General features: G+C 49.3%; 1 protein-coding gene across 8 annotated transcripts in view; it reads right to left on the reverse strand.

Moving 5' to 3' along the window:
- The window catches only part of TRRAP (transformation/transcription domain associated protein), a 143,069-nt gene that overhangs the window by 118,964 nt on the left and 4,584 nt on the right, over positions 1 to 19,521 (reverse strand). For 7 of the 8 annotated variants that reach the window (XM_078872760.1, XM_078872759.1, XM_078872756.1 and 4 more), the window contains exons 4-25: positions 19,134 to 19,244; positions 17,045 to 17,149; positions 16,133 to 16,216; positions 15,521 to 15,577; positions 14,865 to 14,990; positions 13,617 to 13,694; positions 12,848 to 12,936; positions 10,948 to 11,044; positions 10,215 to 10,353; positions 9,636 to 9,714; positions 8,773 to 9,007; positions 7,764 to 8,262; positions 7,187 to 7,281; positions 6,752 to 6,946; positions 5,703 to 5,894; positions 4,899 to 5,064; positions 4,077 to 4,333; positions 3,429 to 3,629; positions 2,504 to 2,655; positions 1,820 to 2,019; positions 1,157 to 1,374; positions 864 to 1,061 (exon numbers count right to left, since the gene is read on the reverse strand). In XM_078872760.1, coding sequence (XP_078728886.1) covers positions 864 to 1,061; positions 1,157 to 1,374; positions 1,820 to 2,019; positions 2,504 to 2,655; positions 3,429 to 3,629; positions 4,077 to 4,333; positions 4,899 to 5,064; positions 5,703 to 5,894; positions 6,752 to 6,946; positions 7,187 to 7,281; positions 7,764 to 8,262; positions 8,773 to 9,007; positions 9,636 to 9,714; positions 10,215 to 10,353; positions 10,948 to 11,044; positions 12,848 to 12,936; positions 13,617 to 13,694; positions 14,865 to 14,990; positions 15,521 to 15,577; positions 16,133 to 16,216; positions 17,045 to 17,149; positions 19,134 to 19,244 — 3,573 coding nt within the window. The remainder of the gene's footprint in view (positions 1 to 863; positions 1,062 to 1,156; positions 1,375 to 1,819; positions 2,020 to 2,503; positions 2,656 to 3,428; positions 3,630 to 4,076; positions 4,334 to 4,898; positions 5,065 to 5,702; positions 5,895 to 6,751; positions 6,947 to 7,186; positions 7,282 to 7,763; positions 8,263 to 8,772; positions 9,008 to 9,635; positions 9,715 to 10,214; positions 10,354 to 10,947; positions 11,045 to 12,847; positions 12,937 to 13,616; positions 13,695 to 14,864; positions 14,991 to 15,520; positions 15,578 to 16,132; positions 16,217 to 17,044; positions 17,150 to 19,133; positions 19,245 to 19,521) is intronic. The other variant, XM_078872757.1, reaches the window with a different exon arrangement.

Genomic DNA, 19,521 nt, shown 5'->3' on the forward strand with positions numbered 1-19,521 from the left:
GCCTTGCTGGCCCTGAGGGCCCACCTCTGACATCATTAAAGTTTATTTTTACACACGGCCTTCTGGGAGCGCACAACTTCTGCGGCATTGGTTCAACGCAAGGAAACTCTGGCCCCGGCCTTGACACTCGATTTCTTGTCAGCAGAGCCGCCCTTTGCTTGAACTAATGCTGCACTGGCAGAAGTTTATCAGCAAGGATCCCCTTCTCTACCGGACATTGGTCATTGTTCGATGCAAATTCTGCACCAGAGAAGCGGAGCTGACACAGCAGTAAGGGAGACAGGTGGCATGAGAGAAGCAGAGACGCAGCATGGAAATGGTGAGAAACAGACACCAGCCTGGAACTGTTAGCGAAACAATCATGCTCTTCCACACCGCAATTAAACAACGGCTTCCCCAGTATTGCAAATCATCAGCACGTCACAACCACGCGACCCTCATCAGGTCAGTGAGCGATCGGGTAGCATCCGTAGATTGGGTTTTGCCATTATTACAAATCATCAGGAGAGCATGGTCACATTACTCTCTTCTGCCCTCATCAAGGATCATCAGTCGAAAATCATTCTATTCTACACAGCCAAACCGTCACCACCATAATTAGGCCTCATCAGCATCGCACTGCTCTATTGCAGGGGTCAGGAAACCAAAATAACAAGAGCAGCCATTTTTGTCAAATTCTGTAAAAAAAAACCTCAATATTTCAATAGCCGCAATGCACGTGAACACGAGACGATCCTCAATAAATAACGCCACCCAGCAGTCCCTGAAGAGTCGCATGCGGCTCCGGGGCCGCAGGTTGCCGACCCCTGGTCTATTTGCCATCTACTGACGGCCACCTCGCAGCAAAAGACCGTTACACTGACCTCCCCGGTGAGGTCCATCATGACGAAGAGCAGGGCCTTGAGGAAGGTGTACTGATGCTGGAGCACCCAGGCGAGAGGCAGGCGCTCCATGAGGAACTTGATGGCCACGCAGCCGCCCTGCTTGGCGTACCACGCCTGCTCATAGCAGCACGCGCACAGGCGCTCCACCACGTACGAGAAGAGCGGCAGCTGGCTCGCCTGCGGGGTGGAGAAAACACGGTGTCTGGAAAGTGGGCGGAATGAGGTGTCCGGGGAGTGGGGGGCGAACAGTGTCCAGGGAGTGGCACGCGTACCCTCTCCTTGGAGCCCATGATGATGGAGGCGACGTCGAAGATGATGGCGAGCGCCACCTCGCCGATCTTGCACAGCTCTTTCTCCTCGTACGCCATGCACACTGCGATGGCGTCCACCAGCACCAGCGGGTCCATGCAACGCGCGCCGCCCTCCTCGCCGTGGAACATCAGCGTGCTCAGCTGCGAGTCGGGCTTGTGGGCACCCAGCGGGAACGGGCCTGGGGCGGCAGGGACGGGGGGGGAGGCACAGGAGGAGGAGCAGTCGCAAAAAAGTCGAAGCAATTTCCTGCTCAAATGAGCATTGAGGCGATGCTCATCGCGTTTACAGCTCCGAACCAATGGTGGACATTCCACATTACTGTGGCATGCGGGCCAGCCTCTGATTAGGACAACCCGTGAGGGAGAGATGATGGGGCTGAGTCAACCCCCAACTAGCAAATGAACTCGCAAACCTTCCGATTGAGAGTCACTCAGGCGGAGGAGTAGCGGCGTGACGAATAAAACTAACTGGAATAAATAAAAACGTTTTTTTAAGTCGTTTACCTACATACAGCCGAACGAGCGCAATTGTAAAGGTGCAGCCCTGCAATGGATCACAGCCGGCAAGAGGGCGCCTACCGAATCCAAGCGCCCGTCACACACACACACACACCGCTCCCTCACCGGCCAGCTGCGCCACGGCCACCATGGTGTAGTGGCGGATGAGGCTGGCCACGAAGGGCAGGGCGCTGGGCCGGAGGTCCTTGATGACGGCCGACATGAATGCGCCGGTGAGCGCTTGCTCGAAGGTGCGACGCGCCGGCGTGTCCTGAGCTTTGAAGCGGTGCGAGATGATCACCGACGGGACCGGCTTGTCCGTGAAGCTGGCGCGGCGGGCAGGGTGGTACGGTAAAAACACAGGGGTCAATTCGCCACTACCATCACCACCAGCAACAACGACAGCCGCCGTTCGCTACTATATGGCGGTGACGTCACCAGAGCGTTTGCGCCAGCCGGGCGATTCGCTATCACCACCCACCATCACTATTGTCTGCTTAAAATGGCTAGGACTCTATATATTTCAGCAGGAAGAGCCCAATGAGATGTTGGGGTCTGTTTCATAAGATAGGAGGGTGTTAAGGCAAACACAGTGGTCACTTTACCATCACCACCACTCTGTCTACTTAAATATGGGTACACCAATGATGATGAAGATTATACTGTTTCACAAAAATCCTATTAAAATAAATTAAATGCATTTCAGCCATTCTGTCTACTGATAAATTAAACCCTCCCAGCGCCATGTCAGACATGAGTGTTTTTTCACTGATGCGATGCTTTTGTGAACACTCTGTAGGAGGGCGGCACCTGGGATGCGCCAGTAGCTGATGCAGCGGAACCTTGCTGTCATCCAGGCACATCATGGCGACCAGGAAGCAACGGATGACCTCCCAGGCTTGCCGCCTGTAGTAGGGCTCTGTGCTGGCGCTCTTTAGGCAGTCCAAGGCAGTCTCAATCGCCTGATCGGGGCAATAAATCATCACAAAAACATCAAGCCTTGTTAACTTTGCTTTCACAAATGTCGCGAAGAGGAAATGCATAACTCAATGTTTCACACGTCTGGTTTCCCCTTTGGGATATATTGAAATGTAAAGGAAGTCTCCAAGACAGGCAAAGAATGAGCAGCAGAAAGAAAGGAGCGCCGGACAAGCAGGAAGGGTAAGACGGGGAGAAGGAATGACCTGGGCTAAGATGTCAGAGACAAGGGGGGTGGGGGGGGCTGATGAGAGGGGAAGAGAAGGAAAGGAAGTCACGAGCGGAAGTGAGCTACATGGACCGGAGTCTATTTTTATATGGTGTGGTTGGAATAGGGGAGGCTTTAAGAATGGGGACAGCCACATACAAGTCACGTGGCTTTGCTGAGGCTTGAGCTAATATAGAGATTTGTATACATCTAGGACAAGCACTGAAGGTGGACCGGTACCAAATCACTGAAAGAAACAGGATAAGTAAGGAAATTAAAGCTTTTGGATTTTTTTTTGTATACTTATCAGCAACCTACCCATGTGGTTTCATTTTAAAATGATGGCTTTACATAACGATATCAACAAAAAGGTGGTGACAATGGCGACGGTAACTTCGGACACTGAAGGACGGCCGTTAAACCGTGCAAAAATCTGCGGGGTGGCAGCTGAAACACACGGCGGTGGCGAGATATGGCGGCATCGACGTCAATGGCCACACGGCGACCTCTTCACCATGACCTCGGCAGCAAAGGCGTTTTGAGACGCACCTTCTCCATGGGCAGCTGTATGGAGGCCTTGCAGTCGGGAAACTCCACGGTGACGCTGGGGCCCTGCGTCTCGGTGCCCTGCCAGCTCAGCTTCTGCGACTCCTTCAGCATCTTGCGGTTGCTGCCGCCAAACTTGCCCAGCACGCGGTAGGCCACGTGTGAGATGTTGTCCGCGGGGTTCCTCAGGGTCCGCCACAACGCCTGGCGTAGAAGCAGATGTCGGAAGGGTGGGCCGAGGTCAGGAAGGTCAAGACAGGAGCGGCGGGCAAAGCGCCGGGAGAGACGGGGTCAAATGTGAATTTCGAAAAAAAAGCAAATCGCCACACTCGTCATTAACACTGCCCTACAAATAGTAAGAATTTACATTTCTAAGGCGCAATTCATCAAAAGATTTCAGTGCGCCATGCACGAAGTTAGGAAATATAAATACGACAGAGGCCCTGGCAAAATTTGGACCGTGACACCAGCGCACATTTTTTTTTTTACATTACGGGATCGTGAGCATCCAACGTAAAGCAAGAGGGCACATGCACAAATGTAGGGTGAACATTCCTGAGCTCCGTGACATCTGTTGAACAACGGACGCCTTGTAAACAACACGTGTGTTGCTTTTGTGGTTGTTTGTTGTCGACGAGCACACACACCAACCTGCATGAGCTCGGCGCGCACGGGCTGGATGTGGTCGTACAGGAAGTCGGGCTGCAGGTTGTCGACGCACAGCTCGAGCGTCCGCAGGCCCTGGCTCACGAGCGTCTGCGAGCCGTTGAGCGCCGACACCAGCGGGTCCATGAGCATGGGCAGGTAGGGCAGCAGCGAGCTGAGGCGCACCGGCACCGTCAGGCACAGCTCCACAAACAGGTCCTTCATGTACTGCTTGTGCAGGCCGCTCTGCAGCATGTTCAGGCCTAGGCGGAGTTGCAGGCACAAGAAGAAGGGAATCAGAATGAGAATCTTTATTTAGACTGGAGGAATCCGATGAGCTATGAAGCTCCTTTTCACAATGTCCAGTATGGGCGGGTCAGCAAGTTACAACAGCAAACATGCAAAAACACGATAGGAATGCAAAAATTCGATAAAGGTAAGAAAATTACCGAATATAAATAAGTACCGAATTATTAGCTTAGCCAAGTCCGATTAATCAAGTTTGGGCAAGGCAACAAAAACAAAAAAACAGTCCCAGACCACAAACCAAGATAACACAGTCCCTCAATAAAATGGCACAGGAGAGGGGAGAGAAAGGCAACGGCTGAAACGGTGGTTGAGGTCTGTTGTTGGTGTACGGCGACGTTCGAGGGATTGCCGAACAATCGCGGCCTTGCATAGGAGAGACCAGTGGTTCTCACCGTGTACAGGATCTTGCGATGGAAGTTTGGCCAGATCATTACACGGCCTTACCCGAAAATGACCGATTCATCGTTACCATCACTATCGCTACCAACGGGCGAGTGAGTTAGGAGCTGCGAGTCTCACCCTGCAGTAAGTTGGGCAGCAGCGGCAGGAACTCCTGGTACAGCAGATCGTGGCTGCCCCCTCCGATGGAGCGGAAGAGCGCCCGTAGCAGCAGGAAATAGTTGTATGGCTCCTTTGCCGTCTGCGCCAGCTCCATGGCGCTCGTCACTATGCGGTGCAGATGGGGCTGTGCGCGCGCACGCAGAATGAAACGTCGTTAAAATGTGCTTTTATACAGATCGCTTGTGCAACTGCATCACGCAACGTCACACAATCCACAAATACGGACGCGCAAACGCAGCAAGAGATTTTCAGCCAATTAATAGTGAATTTTTGTTACACAAGTGGGAGGAAACCGCAGCACCTGGAGAAAAACCCACGCGTGCAAAGGGGGCAACATTCTACCCCATACAGATAGGGTAAACGATAACAAGTCGATTTAAAGCTTTCGTGACTGCAGGGATTCATCTTCTTGGTTCTTTCGGTAAAGTCACGTAGAAGGGAAATAATAAAATAATAAAAATATAACATAATAAAATTATTCTCACGACGTTTCCGCCACAACGCAAGCAGCCGTCCTCAGGTGAAGAACAGGTCTGTCGGAAAGACAGCGTCTGAATGAAGAACAATACAATTCTCACGACGAACCAAGAAGAAGTCTGTACTTTGTTATACCGTCTTGTCATGGCTGCTATTTTTTTATTTGTTACGAAGTCTCAAAAACAACGCTCATGATTACTTTGTGAGGTTAGGATGGAAGGGGGTCACAAAGAGAGTGGAGAGAGAGGAGACAGACAGCCACCCCACCCCCCCGCCTCCTCCCACCTTGAGCATCTGCTCATTCTCGGCAGCGAATAGCGAGACGGAGCCGAAGACGAGCTTGAAGAGCTTGAGGTAGAGGTTGGAGCGTTCCAGGTTGGATCCCATCTCGGGCAGACGCTCCAGCAGATACTCCACCAGGATGGTGGCGAACAGCGCAGACGTGCTGGGGTTTGCCAGGAATGAGTTGGCCACAATCTGTGCGCACATGGGTACCGGGGGGGTAATGGTGATCGTTATCCGGTATTAGGAAGTCACTGGAGCTATGGACGTTTAAATCTATATTGAAAACTCATTTCTTTAGAGAACTGATTTTTGTGTTTAGTTTGTTGTGAAAGAAGTTCTACATACAAACATACAGCAGCAGCTGTGATCAATCCACTGGGTATACTCTCAGACGTGTTCCATTCCTTGGCCACCAGCTCCGTTATTATTTTCGACAACCATCCTTTCTATTTTTCACGATGTCAAAAACATGTGTTTTGGAAACGTGCGTTTGGATTATTTGGCAGCGAGAAATTTCCGCATGATAACAACTTCGTTGAGATATTATTTGTGGTCAGGTCCCTTCTGAAAAAAGAGCTATAGAGCTCGATGGGCCTTACCTGCTAAATAAAATAAATAGTAAAAATGTGTATGTTCTCTGATCCATGCATTCTTCTTTTATTGTTCCATATTTTGTGTTACATGTTTCTGAACCACATGTCACAGACTGAAGGGCACCCCCAGTGTCAGCTGGCCCTGTGTGGCACAAAGTGACTCGGCAACGACCTGCAAGTGGGCATGAGTCTGCCAGTTAGTGGCGATGATTGTTGCTGTGTATAATCCCAATTGAGTAATTTTTTTCAGAGCTACATCCGCACACAGCACAGAAACATCAAGTGCCGATGCAGTCCCAGTTTAGTGCCATGCTGTAAAGTAACGTCTGTAGCATCAGAGGAAATGGGAGCATTGCTTTAATGTTGTCCTATTTACGTGTGGGCCAGGAGCCTAGACGCTCCGTTTCGGATCGTTTGGAATCTGTAAATGAGAGGGATATGCGAATGCTGGCTGACCTGTAACGCGTAGTTCTTTGCGATACGGTCCACCATGTAGGGAACCGTGGTCTGGAAGATCTCCTTGAAGGTCAGCGGGTTCATCATGGTGAACACTCCGGCAAAGTGCTCCAGCACCTCCTTCTCCTCCTTGATGCGCACCGTCTGCGAGTTGGCGGCTCGGATGTACGTCTGCCCGTTCACTCCCACCTGCACCTGTTAGCCACAAACACAAAGTGAACTCGAGTAGATTACTCTTACAATGTGGATTTAATGAATGTCTAAGGGGAAACGCATACAATGAACTCTCAAATATTTGGTGTAATGGGTGGGGGAGGGCTGGCCCATAATTAAGAAAAATACGGATAATGCAAAGCACGTTCATATTTGGCTATGTAAAAAAAAAACAGATTTTGCGAGCTCCTTAATGTTTGCAAGAGCAGACCGAGGACCAACCTGGTAAATGTCGAGAGCCTGCATGGCATATTTCACCAGTTTGATGAATATCTGCGTCTCCTTCGGCTGAAACTGCTTGTGCACAGCGGTGGCATCTGCCAAATTAAAGAAACAAAGGACAACCACACGTTTGATCATTCATCCAAATACAACCCCATCCAGCCCTATGTCTAAACCAGATGTGGCCATTTCTCGAACCCTAACAGACTTAGGCCTTGCCACAAGCCTCACAATGTTTTTCCAAAAACTACCGTGAACAAGGATAGACCTCACCTTCTTCGCAATCCTAGCAGTCACGAGCCTAGGCCACAAGCAAAGCCTAACCACTGCAGATCAACAACTTATTCTAGGTCAAACAAGTGTAGAACTCAACCTAACCGTAACGTTAAACAATAACAGTCAAACTTATAACCCTGACATTCTGAGACCTCACTTAAACTCTAAACACGCGAGACAAAACCCTAACCCAAGCACTAACAAGCCTGGGTTTTACCCTGACACTAATCTGAGGATCGACACCCTGATACCCCTTTTCACCCCTTCACCACCACCGCACGCCTAACACCGTCTCTGTTACCTCCAGGTGTCTTGCACGAACCGATGCCCCAGGTGATGGTCTTAACTCCGCACACCAGGGTCTTCACCAGGCCGCGGCAGTCGCCCACGCAGAACGGCTGCTTGTCAGCTTGCTCCGTGGCACCTTGCGCCACTCTCTCACCACCGCCGCCGCCACTTCCCTGCGGCTGCTGCTGCTGCTGCGGCGTCGTCGTCACCGCCGCCCCCATGTGGTGCGATGTGGACGCGACGGAAGGTAGCGGAGGCCCCGGGCCACCGCCGCCGCCGCCGACCACCGCCCCGGGGGTCCCCGGTGTGGAGGGGCCCTGGGAGGACGTGGAGGGAGCCACCGACGTGGGAGTAGGGCAGGGGCTGGGGCTGGGACCGGGGCCCGGTGTGGCGGGCGCCATCATCTCCGAGCTGCCGGGCATGACCCCAACGAGCTCCGCCTGCGGTTTGCACTTCTTGAAGATGGCCGGCAGCTGGTACTTGGAGATTGTGTGGAATTTGAGCACGAACACCTGTTCACGGACGTTACGATGCAAGTCAGGGGCACGTTATAGTCATTTATAATTGCAGGGGAAAGACCCAATGGGTTTCTTAATCTGTTTAAAAAATGAAGGGGATTCAAATTTTTAGTTGGTTAAATCGACTTGGAGATGCTGCCACAGTGAGACAATGGTTGGCACACTGGGGGCTTGCAATCCAGAAGTCGTGAGTTCGATTCAATCTCAAATTACATCAAGGGATCTCATTTCACAGTCCGATTCAAAGTGGGCATTGCTTATTTCACAATCATTAACTCAAGACACCCCGCGCAGCTTTAACCAGGGAAGGCCGCTCGGCTCGAACCGTGGATCTCTTCCAACAACAAGCAGCAAAGGCGCCAAGCACTTTGCGGTGCCGCCACCCGACCACCTCTTCTGCCAGCAGGGGCACGGGGGATTGGGGGGGGGGGGCTGAAAGTTTCCTGCACCCCACCGGTAGCCAAGCGACCCGATCGCGGCTCTAAGAGGCCCACCACCACTTGCCTCCAGCATGCGCAGCAGCACCTCGCGCCCGTTGCCACCCTCCTGTTCGCTGCGGGAGCGGATGCACTCCACGAGGTTGAGCAGCAGCTTGCACGACACCGTCTGGATGCTGCTGGGCAGAGTCTCGTCGTCGATGTTGCGTGAGAAGAGGCGCACGGCCAGCGCCAGCTCCGACAGCGGCAGGTGCTGGCGCACGTGGTGCACCAGGTCGGCGAGCGTGCTGTAGGCGAGCGGCCTGCGTGACGACGGACAAAGGCGACATTTAATCGGATGAGCATTCGGGTTATTGCCACGAGGTGTGGGTTTCACGCTTCTTATCATTAACCATCCACCAACCGAAAAGATCGTCCCGTTTACGAAGAAGTTATCAACGGTGCCCCATCAGCAGTCAGGTGTGCACCTCCGATTAGCACGGTTAGCTATGTACAGTGCTAAAGAAGTTCAACATACATACGTACAATCAATGCTTGTATAATTTTCTCTGGATGACATGGGAAATTATGTAAAATGTTAGATTCGGGTCCAAAATTATATCATGCATAACACAAAACAATTAGCGTCATTGTGAAAAATATAAGTCTCTCATACTGCATTGCCGAAAGTTTATGTTGAAACCGGTCCAGAGTATGCTTGCATTGAACCAATGATGCTGACGTGATGTGTACAAAATACGTTCATGTTATTGAAAGTGGAGGGATAGATATATGAATGAGAAGCAATGTCGGATTCTTTATTTTACTCATTAAAAACAATTCATGCAAGCAGCCGAATGCAGGATCCTGCTAAAACAAGTCTCTGCAAACTCGGCGAGGGTTCCCCCCCCCGTGGTCTCTCATTGAACGCGTGACTCATTCCTCGCTCACCTGAGCGTCTCCCTGACCGTGTAGCCAGAACCGATGAGGATGGACTCGTCAAACAGCTTGTCCATCTGGGGGATGAATTCTGTCGGCGACGGGGCAGATCGAGAGAAGACAACGGAAAAAAAAATCAATAACGACGCTGGGCTCTTAATCATTGGCCACAATGCAGAAGGCGGAGCAGCACCAATTACGGCATTTGCTAACATAGATAACGCCAAGTACTAGCATTCTACACAGCAGGCCTGATTGCAAGTTGAATAATTTCACTGCTTCATCATTCGATTGCACACAACTCAAACGGCGCTTGCTGCGTAGTTCCAACGTCCTTAGTTGCGTACAATTGAAGCGCCTTTCGTGAATCCACTACTGGATGAGGGCCTCCTCTTACACCCTTGCGGCTCGTTGGGGGGAGGGGGAGGTTATCTGTTGACTCCACGTCACCGTGCCGGGTGGATGAAAGCGGGGACGCGTAGGACGTGGGAGCGTAATACGGTGCAACGACGGAATTGACGCGCCAAACGAACGCGAGCCAAAGCGTTGCATCGCGGGGTGCGCTTTCAACGGGCTTCCTCTGCCACGTACGGTTGCGCAGGTCTGTGGTGAGGATGTGCTTGGCGGCGATGAGGAGCTCCTTGCGCAGGTGAGCCGTCTCGGGTGGGCAGCCAGCAAGCAGCTGCAGCATCCCCTTCACCATCTGCTGCGAGTACTTGCTCACCAGCTCCTGTGTTTGCATGAGAGGGAGAAGGAGAGGAGAGGAGACACGTGTTTGTGTTCGCGTAAAAGCGTGACGGCGACGATGTGTGAACGGCGACACCGATGTTTCCGCAGCCAATGATTACGAAGCGTAATTTGATTTCCGGGTTCGGCCACGCGATGATCTGCCCAAAATTTGTGTCGTTCAGACACTCCACTGCCCGACACAGGCAAAATTAAAATTATCACATGTACAAGCGTTTAATAACGCGCCAATTTATTATCGTTTCAGCTTGCTCACCAATAAGTGGAAAAATTTTATTGCAACCAAATACAGCAATCGGACTTCATTTTAAACTGCACCAAAGCATCTTCATAATTGGCAGATGCGGTTGTGGGAATTGTTGTTGCTGTCCGCTTGGCCTTGTGGGCCTTTGGGCTTGCACTCAGAAACACACGAGCTGCAAGCGAGCGTAAAACATAAATAACTAACAAACCTTGGCACACCCAATTATTTTCCAGCAAGGAACACGGCCGGTCAATATAAACCCTTGTTTACGCCCGAGTGAAAGTGCACCACACTTCCTTTGTCCTAAAGCTCAGCGAGCACCAGGTCCCGTACCTGATAGACTCGGATAATGTAAGCCAAGAAGGACAGCGTTTTGATCTGGGCCGCAATGAAGTCGGCGTACAGCTCCTTGTTGAACAGCTTGTTTTGCCTGGAACAAGGGCGAGAGAAAGATGAAAGAATGAGTGTCTTTTGTCGGTGCTCTGACGCAGGATTCACAGCTGATACAACCTGTACGCCCCAGCGCAAGCCAAATCGTCCACTGTGTTGGACAGAACGGAGCGTACTATTACCGAGAACGGAGCATGACGCAGCAAGCTGGCAAGCCAGGCAATTGAGGGAGCCTCTTGTTTTGTTGTGGGATTTAACCGCTTTAACAATTGCAATATTTGCGACGTTTCATTTGATGCAGTTGTTTTTTTTGCACCGATTTCTATGAGCTTCATTGCTGGATTTTATATTTTATTTTAGCTTTTCTCATTTTGGTGACCCTGGTCACTCTTGCAAATGAGAGGCTTATTCTGACGCAATACTCTTGCGAGTTGTCGCCTGGTTAAAACAAACTAAAGACACCACGACCACAAACTTCGTAGGATTTTGCAAGCAAAGCAGAATAAGCAGCCATCGGCTTTCCTTACAAACTCGCTCACAATTGCTATTGCTGTATTTTAAAGATTTATAAAGTGCAAGAGCCCACAAAGAGGTTTCAGAGCGGTGTACAGTCCAACAAATTTCAATAAGCCACAAAACACACATACGTGAGAAATAACACACAGGGTTTGTATATAAATAGCATTGATAACATAACCCATGTAGAAATATTCTCATCTTCATTCCTGCCAATCCACTGCTGAGTCAAGTCCTCCTCACACCGGGGGGTTGTTTTGACCATACTTCACCACACTGGTTCGTGCAGGTTGGTGAAGCGGGGGGGGGGGGGGGGGGGGAGCCCAGGACTGTTTCAGATATCACTTGCCACTGAGGATAGCCATTAAAAGAGAGCGAACTCGGCTCTTCGGTTTCCAAGCGCAGCATACGAACCACTGCACCACCGCTCCTCCCATTTAATGATTGTACACAGCACAGAATTTATAATAACGTCATGAAGGGACTTCACTGGGTCAAGTATTTTTCTTCATTACTGTTGTACTGTAATACCGAATTATTACTCTCGTATTTAATTCTGTGATATAATGCGGATAACACTTTTATATAACATCAAATGGGGGTTCAACATAAAAAAATGTGATTGCTTCATTTGGAAAATTGTCACGTTAAGTGTAGTTTTTATAAATATGCGTAACGTTAGGTCAACGCAGACGCATTTCACTCACTTTCAAAAGATTATTACTGCCCTCTCGTATTTTTTCCATCGGAGCGAGACCTTAATTATGTCAACCGTAAGCAAAGCTCTCATTAGTAGACAAACCATGACAAACACAACGAGCGCATGACGCACGCACGCTCGTGAGTGTGTGCGCCTTCAGAACTCCACTCTCTCTCCAGGGCCCCTTGCTTGACGTGACATCACCTTCCATTGTTACTCCCACTAATAAATAAGGAATGAGTGGATGCCTCATTTGCCCGCAGCTCGGCTGTTCAATCTGGTGACATGGTTACGGACTGCCGCATGCGTTTTAGCAGCACTTCTAATAGCGACAACAGCAACAGCAATCACGACGGTAACAGCAATACCATTGGCGGTGACATAGCTCGCGGGAATATTTGCATCAGCGACATCAGTGTTGGCAGAAACAGCTACATTAGAAGCAACATCAGCAGCAACAGCAGAAAAACATTAACATCGGCAGGGTGCAGCAACAGGAAATTAGCAACAGCGATGTCAAACTCAACGTCAGTATTATTATAGCAACAGCAGCAGTAGCATCAGCAACATCAGAAGCAACATCGTTATCAGTAGCAGCAGCATGTTGTGAGCATGCGTGCGGCATACTTGGCCTGCGGAGACACTTGCAGGGTGATGGTGCTCATGATGAGAGGGATGAACTCCGCGACCACATTGTGGATGCTCTGCTTGTACAGCTGCAACGGAGAGAACACACAATTGTCAAGGTGTAGGTCAAGGGGTCATCACAGCCGGTGTCGTTAATGCTGCCAAACCGTGACAGAGCTTACTCTCACCGACCCTAGCAGGGAAACGACGCTTTTTAAGTCCCAACACGCATTTTTCCACGCTTTTCAGTTTTCGTTCCGTATGTTTCATTAACGACCAAGGTTGTTTCTGATCTATTTGTCAGAGCAGGTAATAGTAACACACGCTCATTGAACAAGTTCTTCTTTAGGCCACATCGTTAAGCTTACTTTTCATAACCACATTCACCTTTACAAAAACAGTCCGACCCACTCTCGTCCCCACATTCGTACAATGTATTAAACACAAAAGACCAAGATCTCCTGTATAGCCTTAACAGACTGTTAGGGCAAGTGCTGTTAGCGAGCACCTATGAAAGCTGGCATATCACAAGAGGGGGGGGTAGCAGCATGCCCAGCCGGTCACTTTTGTCTCCCCGGTGGCAATGTTTTAACACACCAGGTAATCATTTGAGGCTGAGTAGACCTAGGGGAGGTCCATAACATGTTCAGATAATCATCACTGGTGTTGGCAATTGAACTCGGGCCACCAGTTTCAAAGTGCAGCGTATTAACCGCTACACTACCGCTCCCCACTATACCGGATACTTCAAACACAGGTGATTCATTACCTGGTACATTAACACGACGATGATGGGGAGTTCTGCCAGGACTTTGAGTGAGAGAGTGCCCTTCGGGATGAGGGTGTGCTGCACATCACGGACGAAGATAAATATTGATTAACATCGCAAAATCAGCATCACGAAATGAGAATCTCTGTACCGAAACGTCATCATCATTACTGTTTAACACACAGCACACAATGCAGGTCTCAAATGCACAAGCTCTAAATGCACGTTTGGAGATGTGTGCATTATTATTATGAACCAGTGACAGGCTTTAGAAGACAAACAAGCCGACATGCCTCCCCATTTAGTAGCGCAGAGTTCTTCAGGTACTAACACCGTCACTCTACAACATCATGCAGAGTGACAGCGTTAGGAACTAGCAGCTGGCTGGCTGGTTGGTTAGAAGGATGTTATTAATATGGTAATATCCTAATTGCCTCCTGGCGACAGAAAATAACGACAACAGCTTAACCCCCGCCCCTGACTCCACACGCCGGCCCCCCCCTGCATCCCTGGCTCCTCCCCCCTATATAATCACTTGTCACATACAGCTCTCTCTGCCCACTACAGTGATTCTGTTTTTTGCTGTGGTTGTCCCACCTGATGACGGAAGCTTGTGTTGCCTCCGAAACGTCGTGATTTAATTTAGTTATTTTTATTTTTTATTTTCACCTACGTGACTTTACCGAAAGAACCAATCCTTGCAGTCACGAAAACTTCAAATATAGAATTAATTGGTTAGCGTTAAGTTCAGCAAGAGGGCTAGTACTAGTGGCTGGCCAGCGAGTTAGTTAGTGTTAGTGGAGGTGTTGGGGTCAGCTAGAGGGCTAGTGCTAGTGGTTAGTTAGCTAGCTCATTAGGGTTAGTGGGAGGGTTAGGGTCAACGAGAGGGCCAGTAAACTAAACTATTGAAACTATTTTTTTTTTACCAGGTAAGGCCCACAGAGCTATACGGTTATTTTTCAGAAGTGACTTGTCCACAAATGACAGCTCAACGAAGTGGCTTATGAAGTGGAAATTTACAGCGGCCAAATATTGATTCTAAATGTGGAGGGAAAAACCGGGGGACTCGGAGAAGAAAACCACGCGACCACGGGGAGAACATGCAAACTCAAAATATATACAGGCGTCAGGGTCGGAATCGAACCCGCAAACCCACTACCTCCTGTATACCAGGCGAGGTAGTTAACATCCAGGCACTGTGACACCCTTAGTAGTGGCTGGCTGGTTACAAGCGAGCGCCACACTCACCGTCCTGGTCTCACTGTCCTCTCGCTCTGGGTTGACCTTCACTTGCACCGCCGTCACCATCCCAACCATCTCCTGAGACAAGGGAGCATTGTCCGGGATTGGCTGAGGGTTCTCGAAGTAGCGGTTCTGCAGGGTGAAGAGATTGGTGTTCGTTTACAACGCAGGAGCAATAAACAAGCAATAAACAATCAACTTGCGGCCAGCCGTCAGTCAATATGCTCCTCCGATCTCATGTCAAACCACTCTACTACCACTGCTTCACAGAAATACACACACACACACAAGTGCTGTTAGCGAGCAACTATGAAGGCCAGAATGGCACACGAGGGGGTGGGTGGCCAACACCAGCCCAGGCTGCCTTTGTCTCCATAGTGGTGATGTTTACACATCGCACCAGGTACTCATTTGAGGCCGAGTCGACTTAGGGGAGGCCCAGGACCGGTTCAGATAATCGTTACTGGCGTTGGCTGTGAGCGGGAATCGAACTCAGTGCGCCAGGTTCGTAGTGAAGCGCGCTAACCGCTACACTACCGCTCCCCACATATATACACATATACATATTCACCACTTCACCCATATATGGATAAAAAAAGGGCTGCGGTATGACCTGACATGTGCCATTTGTGCCAAAACCTCCACTAGTCACGAACACTTACCACTACTTTGGGAAGATCCTTGTAGATTTGCTTCACAAAGTCCAGGAAATGGTGAATCTGTCCAAGGGATGATTAGAAACAAAATCATGAAACAAACATCATACAAGACAAAGCGCTTATGAAAAAAAGATCAGAATGTGTCCACGTCTAGGCTCCCCGCTTACACCAACCCCCACTGACCAGCGTGGTGAAGTATGGTCAAATAACAAGCCGCAACAGATGCGTGGAGAACCTTCGTTTCGCAGCGCATTGACAAAGCGCCTGCACGTGCACACGACGCCGAACGTACAAAGTGACAGTAACCGGGCAAGACGTAACGAAAACAATCTCAATTTTAGATTTAAAGCTTTGGTGAGTACAGGGATTCATATTCTTGGTTCTTTCGGTAATGTCACGTACAAGGGAAACAATAAAATAATAAAAATATAAAAAATAAAATTCTCACGACGTTTCGACTGCAACACAAGCAATCATCATCACAGCCAACACCAGTGTTGCAGTCGAAACGTCGTGAGAATTTTATTGTTTTATATTTTTATTATTTATTGTTTCCCTTCTACGTGACTTTACCGAAAGAACCAAGAATATGAAAACAATCGCATGCAAACTGACCTCCTGCGTGATCTGCGGCCGGAACTGTTTGTGAAGCTCAATGATGACTCGCAGGCAGATGAGCACGTTTTCCTCGTTCTCCACCTGCAAGAGGGCAACCGCCAACGTGAGCACCGACGAAAACGCAAATCGAGGGTGGGCATAACCGAGACGGACGTTAAGGACAACGATTGTTTTTTTACCGCGCTAAGTTTACGGTCAAAAGTTTTCTCCGACATTAAAAATCCACATTATCATTGTGTGTGTGTATGTATGCTGAACTTCTTTCGCACCGTACGTAGTCAACCGTGCTAATCGGAGGTGCTTCAGATGGGCAGAGGAGATAATAAAAAAAAATCCCCTCTTTACACTTGTGATTGAAATGTTTTATGCTCTCTTTTGTAGACCATTTGAAGTAAACTCAACATACATTTAGAATGAAAATCACATTCATAAATAACATTGTGGCCATATAAATAACAGTTGAGGTTTCAGGCAAAGGCCCTTATTTATGGTGCATAATTTGTTTTTATAGTATTTAGCATTGTGAGGTGTGAAACGGGCACTGATGAATTTCCAGAGTTCATCTTTGGCACAGGAGAGCAAAGTTCAACAGCATGGAGTGTGATGCAGGACAAGGCATCGCACCTCCGATGAGCACGGTTGGCTACGTGCGGTGCGAAAGAAGTTCAACATACATACATACAAAACACAATTTATTACGGCACAATGAAGCCAGGAAAGTAACACCCGTGTCAACACAGCCGGGTAGATCGCCGACCATTCGTGACGGAGAACACCACAGCGATAACACAAGAGGCATGAATTTCGAATTTTCAGTCAAGGCAACAGCGTGCACGAGAGGACGGGGAGAACGTCACGTAACAAAACTCCAAGATGGGACCGTGACACAACGTCCGCCACTCCTCTCACCTCCAGGAAGCGGAACATCAGCGACAGGATATTCTTCGCGTGGATGCGCAGGTGTTCGTTGGTCGGGATGCGGTGGACGATCTCCAATACTAGTTTTCGCAGTTGCTGTCGGAGCAAAAGTGAGCAAAGTCGATGGTTTAAAACTGCTCGTAACGCACCAGGAAGGATGATGTACAGCTTCACTCAACTAATATTGATGGATTTCGATTTAAAGCTTTCGTGACTGCAGGGATTCATCTTCTTGGTTCTTTCGGTAAAGTCACGTGACTTTACCGAAAGAACCAAGAAGATAATATTGATGGACTTTTCAGCTAACTGGGCCAGGGCTCCCCGCTATTAGTCCGGCTAGCCGAGGCTTTACTGTATCAGAGAAAACCCACGCGTGCTAGGAACACTCAATCCCCGTGCAGATGGCAATTAACCCAGTTGCTGTACTGCGTACGCGGGCAAGCCAGGAGATGGCTACCTCATCGCCCACGGGGTGGAAGAGAGGTTTCGTGAAATTGTGTGATTCACCAACCCTGCCTGATTACAGGCCATGCGCACCATAGCCACCAGCGCCCTGCTTTCAATTTGAAATTCGCCGACCCCGTGACCCACGCCTATGCGGCTAAAGCTGCTGACCAATACCGCTCCTCCATACACCCGGCATGGGGAAGGCACAGTCAAGCTGAGAGCAAAGCTGCATGATTCACAGGACCCCGTCAACGTATTCTGATCTCTTCAAACGTCTCCCCGTGCTCCACTGACGTCGCGACACCCACTGTGCTCTGAGCTGCCGCCTCACGACTACTAAACAATATCTCCCGTGGCAGGCAGAGAAGGCCTCGTTAAAACTAACCAAGCTGCAAACCCTACAATTGCTTGACCCACACTAGAGGAGGCTCTATAGAGAGCCCCTCTAGAGGGCATGTTGCCTCCTCTACCATGCTCGCCAGACATCTTTTGAGAGGTGGGAGTGCCCACCCACACTTCCCATCGGTATACCAGACCTGCCAATCGATTAACTAGAGTGTACCCTATATGCTTGGTTCTTTCGGTAAAGTCACGTAGAAGGGAAATAATACAATAATATAAATATAAAACAATACAAATTCTCACGACGTTTCGACTGCAACACAAGCCATCATCATCAGGTGTGAAATCCACAGAAAGGTGTACCCTCTTGATTTGAAGTTTTCGTGACTGCAGGAATCCATACTCTTCCATACTCTGGTTTCGCTCTCCCACCCGAAGACGATTGCTTTTGTGGCCATCGAAACGTCGTGGTCTATTATTTGTTTCTACCTACGTGACTTTACCCAAAGAACCAATGAGTATAGGGTGTACCCATTTATACTACCTGGGTAGACAGAGGTGGGATTTGCTATTGTTTCAACTGCCTTGCAGGGAAATGAAATTGAAAGGCGATCTGGATTGCAAGGCCAGTACTCTAACCATTACACTATGGCACCAATGTACAGTAAATGCTCTGTTATTTGGCTTTTGGGTGCCAGTTAATCAAATATGCCGGTTATCTGAGAGTTATACTTATGGTTCACCAAATTTTCCAAGTTCATTAACTTTTCAAGACTAAATAAACGAAGTCCACATTTTTACGAAGATACAAGAAATAACATACTATTTTAACAGAGGTAGTCACCAGTCAGTTGCAGACCATTCTAAGTTGATTGTAGAGAAGCAGTGGGGCAGTTTAGAGTACAGTCTACAAAGTCATGATACTGTACAGCACAATCACAATATGATCAATGGCGGGAGGCCGGTGTTTACAATTGAGGCTGCCGCTAGCGACACCACACGGCACCGTCTTAAAGTTCCCGTAATCAACAGATCGTTGAGAAGCACACAGCAAGAAGCCAGATGGCTGTCGGTTAAGAGAGCATTCCGGATAGTAAAGTGCCGATTAACATAGCTTTTCCTGTATATATAATCATACGTATTGTAAATAAAATATCCCTGCACGCATGATTCAACGCGTGTATCCGTGAGCACAAGCGAGCGTGAGAAACAACTTCCAACGATGAATCGTTCCGTCTTCACGAATAGGTGTTCGCTTAAATCGGAGTGGGAGAACACCTGGGTTGCTCACCTGGAGAGGTCTCTCCTGCAGGTGCTGCACCTCTCCATCCTGCAAGAAGGTGAGGAAGCGTGGGATCACGTGCTCCAGGAAGAATGGGTACTGTGGCGAAGTCGTGACATTCTGCGTGCAAACACGCGGGAACACAAGGAAGACGGACTTTTCAGAGCAAGCCCTCGCCTAACGCGTGCTCACACACAACGCGTTTCCCCGCTATGGCGCGGTTCTTATACGAGGGGACACTTTTCGCACAACGCAGGACATGCACCGTTATAAGGCGCATTCTGAGCGGTCGATGACTAACCACTTTCGAGAGTTACACGGCCCAGCTGTATAAGAATTCTTGGTACTGTATATACGCGGAATGATACAGTACACGGTGTACCCATAGCGCCCCTCC

The sequence above is a fragment of the Lampetra fluviatilis genome, chromosome 35 (assembly GCF_964198595.1).
Source record: "Lampetra fluviatilis chromosome 35, kcLamFluv1.1, whole genome shotgun sequence".
Lineage (NCBI taxonomy): Eukaryota > Metazoa > Chordata > Hyperoartia > Petromyzontiformes > Petromyzontidae > Lampetra > Lampetra fluviatilis.